Source organism: Gossypium hirsutum, chromosome D09, assembly GCF_007990345.1.
Source record: "Gossypium hirsutum isolate 1008001.06 chromosome D09, Gossypium_hirsutum_v2.1, whole genome shotgun sequence".
NCBI lineage: Eukaryota > Viridiplantae > Streptophyta > Magnoliopsida > Malvales > Malvaceae > Gossypium > Gossypium hirsutum.
In genome coordinates, this window is record NC_053445.1 from 2,460,807 (window position 1) to 2,465,016 (window position 4,210).

At 34.5% G+C, this 4,210-nt stretch overlaps 1 protein-coding gene across 2 annotated transcripts; it reads left to right on the plus strand.

Annotated features, from left to right (window-relative positions):
* Positions 1-566: 566 nt before the first annotated feature.
* Positions 567-3,932, plus strand: LOC107888543 (F-box protein At5g39250). 2 transcript variants are annotated; one of them, XM_016812688.2, is made up of 2 exons: positions 567-789; positions 2,739-3,932. In XM_016812688.2, the coding sequence occupies exon 2, from the start codon at positions 2,836-2,838 to the stop codon at positions 3,583-3,585; it is 750 nt and encodes a 249-aa protein (XP_016668177.2). In that variant the 5' UTR covers positions 567-789; positions 2,739-2,835; the 3' UTR covers positions 3,586-3,932. The 2 variants fall into 2 exon arrangements, with proteins under 2 accessions (XP_016668177.2, XP_016668176.2); XM_016812687.2 differs by having other exon boundaries at positions 577-717.
* Positions 3,933-4,210: the final 278 nt, after the last annotated feature.

Below are 4,210 nucleotides of genomic sequence, written 5' to 3' on the forward strand. Positions count from 1 at the left end.
AGCGATCATAATATAAAAATTCAAATTAGTGTGAAAAAACATAATATTTTGGTAAATAATAATTGTTTTCATAATATTTTAGTAACAATTTATGGTCTCAAATGTAATTTTTGTTGTGTTATATTCACTTCAATTATTAAAATGTCATATATTTAAATTTTTAAATTGCAATAAATGGGGTTGGGATTTTTAAAAATAAAATATAAAAAAGAGTTTCAGTAAAATGGATGAATATTTTAAAATATTAAACCATTGATAGACACAATTGAAAAATTATACTAATTTTTTGGGGTCAAAATTGAATAATAAATTTTTAAAGGATCAAAATGTAATACTATCATTTATTAACTTACAAATTTTGAAATATCAAAATTCCTCTGCCTCCAAACAATTTAACCTAGCTTTATTCCTTAAGATAAAGTAGCCACAAAGTAAATAACCCCAGCCACCTTTCCTTATTTAAAGTAAAGAGACTAAAATTAAAAAATTACATGATAGAGGGACCAAAAATGAAATAAACCAATATCTTTTCACAAAAAAAAAAAAGGAGGTCAACAACCATTGCTGTACGTGGAAGCTTCGTCCCATATTTTATTAATATCCACTTTTGCTAATCAGCAGCCCTCTCTGCTTTTCTAATCAGAATTTTCTATCTTGTTTTCACCGCAACCCCCCCAACCCAAAAGAAAAATCCCCAAATTTCTACGGATCAATCAGGTGTGTTATATTTCTGAATCATTTATTCTACCCAAATTTGCTTCTCATTTCTTTGGCTAATCTCGATCTCGGGTTCGTTCGTTTACCTTTCTTTTCTGAAAATTTTTCCCATTTTTTTGTGATTCTTTTTTCATTTATGGAATAGAAAGTTTAATTTTTACTCATAATAAATTATAGGATTTGATTTGATGTTTATGTTTCTGGGTTTGTTTTAATTTTGGTTAATTTAGTCATCTTTCATTGTCGAAACTAGTTTTTTAGGGCTATATTATTATAGAATTTCAATTTGGATTTTGTTTTAATTGTTAGAATTAAGGGATGTAGTGACAATTTTTAGCTCAGGCTTAAGATTTATGTGTTTCTGAGTTCATATAATGTGAGTTGCAACTTATTGATCATGTTCTTCAAGTGTTAATATTGTAAATAAAGTGCTTTAAAATCTCATAATGCGTGTGTTTTTTCTTGTTGCGTTTGTGTATCAGATCCTTTTAAGGAGGAAAGGTAACCATAGTCCGGTTTTAGCTCTCCTATCATCCATTTATGTCATGTTGTCACTGAAAGTTAGGCTTTGTATAAGCTGCATTTGTTAATCCGAGTTCGGGTTCAGCTCTCATATAATAGATTTGTTATGGTGTCACTGAAAGTTAGACTTTGTATAAGCTGTATTTGTAATCCGAGTTCAAGTTCAGCTCTTATATAATAGATTTATGTTATGGTGTCATTGAAAGTTAAGACTTTGTTTAAGCTGTATTTGTGATCCGAGTTCTGGTTTAGCCCTCGTTTGATAGATTTATGTTATTGTATCGCTGAAAGTTAGACATTGTAGAAGCTGCATTTGTAATCTGAGTTCGGGTTTGGCTCTCGTATAATATATTTATGTTATGGTGTCACTGAAAGTTAGACTTTGTATAAGTTGTATTTGTAACCCAAGTTCGGGTTCAGCTCTCATAATAGATTTATGTTATGATGTCACTGAAAGTTAGACTTTGCACAAGCTGCATTTGTAATCCGAGTTCGGGTTCAGCTCTCATATAATATATTTATGTTGTGGTGTCACTGAAAGTTAGACTTTGTATAAGTTGCATTTGTAATCCAAGTTCAGGTTTAGCCCTCGTTTGATAGATTTATGTTATTGTGTCGCTGAAAGTTAGACTTTGCATGAGCTGCATTTATAACCCAAATTCAGTTTTAGCCCTCGTTTGATAGATTTATGTTATTGTGTCACTGAAAGTTAAACTTTGCATGAGCTGCATTTATAACCTGAGTTCGGGCTTAGCTCTATTGTAATAGATTTATATATGGTTTTGCTGAATGTTAGACTTTTTATGAGTTGTATTTGTAATCCGAGTTCAGGTTTAGCTCTTGAATTATAGATTTTATGTTACGGTGTTGCTGAAAGTTAGACTTTGTGTGAGCTGCATTTGCAATCCGATTTTGGGATTAGCTCTTGAATCATAGATTTATGTTATGGTGAAGTTAGACTTTGTATGAGCTGCATTTGTAATCTGAGTTTGGGTTCAGCCCTCATGCCATAGATTTGTCTTATGGTGTCACTGCCACTTGGACTTTGTATGAGCTGCATTTCTAACCTCAGTTCGGGTTTAGCTCTCAAATCATAGGTTTATATTATGTTGTTGCTGAAAGTTAGACTTTGTATGTGCTGCATTCGTACTAAGAGGAAGTCTTTGACCGGAACAGTGTTTTATAGGGTGGAAGGCGCACTCAAGATCCTAGAACCTTTATTATAGATTTACCGGAACAGTGCTTGAGACGAAAACTGTTCTTCTTCTTTTCTCGAGGACATTTTTAGGACAGATCATGTTGCATGAATGAATGTGTTAGTTTTGGATGAAGTTAATATCTTTTTATACAATCTTTTATGTTAAATGCATTGTTACATGTTGCTGTTTTCTGTTTTATTAATACGGTCATCTTTATTCATTATGTGCAATATTTTTATTTCGAGATGCCGGTCCATGGACACTATTGGGATTTAAAGCCTAGTTTTGTATTTTTCACAGGAATCATCAGCTATTAGTTTCTTTAAGACCCGTTCATGCCATGAACAATTGCTGGTTTGCAGGAGTCAACTGTTGATGTTCATTTTGCAATCAGAAAATGTTATCCGAAGAAGTGTTGAAGGTTGTTTTTCCTTTATTAGATGGCGTAGACCTTGCGGTTTGCATGATGGTCTGTAAGCAATGGAGACACATGGCTCAAGATGATTACTTTTGGAAATGTGTATGTGCGAAACGATGGCCTTCCATTTGCAAGCGACCAAACTCTCATACCGTGACCTACTACAGAATTTATCGAACCTTCTATAAACGGCAGCGTCCACAAACTCTTCTTCCTCCGAGACTTTCCTTTGATGATTTAGAGTTCTTCATTGATATCTGGAACGAAGATGAATTGGTCTTCTCCGAAGTTGTCCCTGGCCCTGTCCTGCAGACCGGAATCAAGTTCCTGCCGACTGGAATCTGTAACACACTTAAGTTTCACCTTGAGAGTCCTGAGTACAAGATGACCTTACCAGTTGACCCGAGGTTCAATATTCCTTGGGGCGACACTGTGAGCATTTCAGTGCTTGTGGAGCGGAAGGACTCCAATAAGGTTGCCTGCATAATTAATAAATCCCTGTTTGATTATATCGATCGCAGTGCTTCAAGGGCTCTAGCTTTTGAGTACCTCAACTTCTCTCCCAACTACCCTTTCATTTCGGGAATCCGAGCATGGATCTCTTTGCTATTTTTGGAAGATGGAGATGACGGTATCATTGATGTTTTCGGGATTGAAATGGATTTTCGCAATACTGCCAGTTCCAAAGATGAGGTATTGTGGCTTTTGGACATGCTAGACTGGAAATGAATGGCAGAAGCTTCGAAGTTGGGTTCGGGATGGAACATGAACCAGATTCAGTGTTCACCGTGCTTGTGCTTTTTGACGGGATGTTCTTTACTGGAAATAGTTCAATTGACATAATTTTATGTCATGTTCATAAGTTTGTATATAGTTTGTCTGTTGTTTCATTGTAATCAATAAATATGAACAGTTCGTATTTATTTTAACTTTTCACATATTCTATGGCTACAACACTGCTCATTTGAATCACAATGTAAGCTTGTGTTGTGGAGACGACAATGCCATTGACAAGTATTTAGGGTGGAGGTGATCAAATTTGATAATAGAATAAATTCAACAATTGATTTTAAAAACTAGTATGATGCACTCCTCTGCAATCTCTGTTACTTGCTAAATATTGCTGTTCCCAAGATTTCTTAGTACCTTGATTCGAGCCTGAAATTTACTTTTCTTGCTTAAGCCCTATCAGTGAAACCTTGAACCAAAATTTGAGTATATACTCATCCCATCTATGTCTCATTTTTCTTCGTTTGCACTGGATTAGACGCCGGACCATAGATATTGAGGGATAGATAGAGATATAAAGGAGGTTTCAAAATAAATGAGTGAAAGGTGAAAAAAAAAGGTACAA

What these genes read in the sequence shown, in the direction of transcription:
- LOC107888543 (XM_016812688.2), top strand. Translation starts at nt 2,836, where the DNA reads ATGTTATCCGAAGAAGTGTTGAAGGTTGTTTTTCCTTTATTAGATGGC.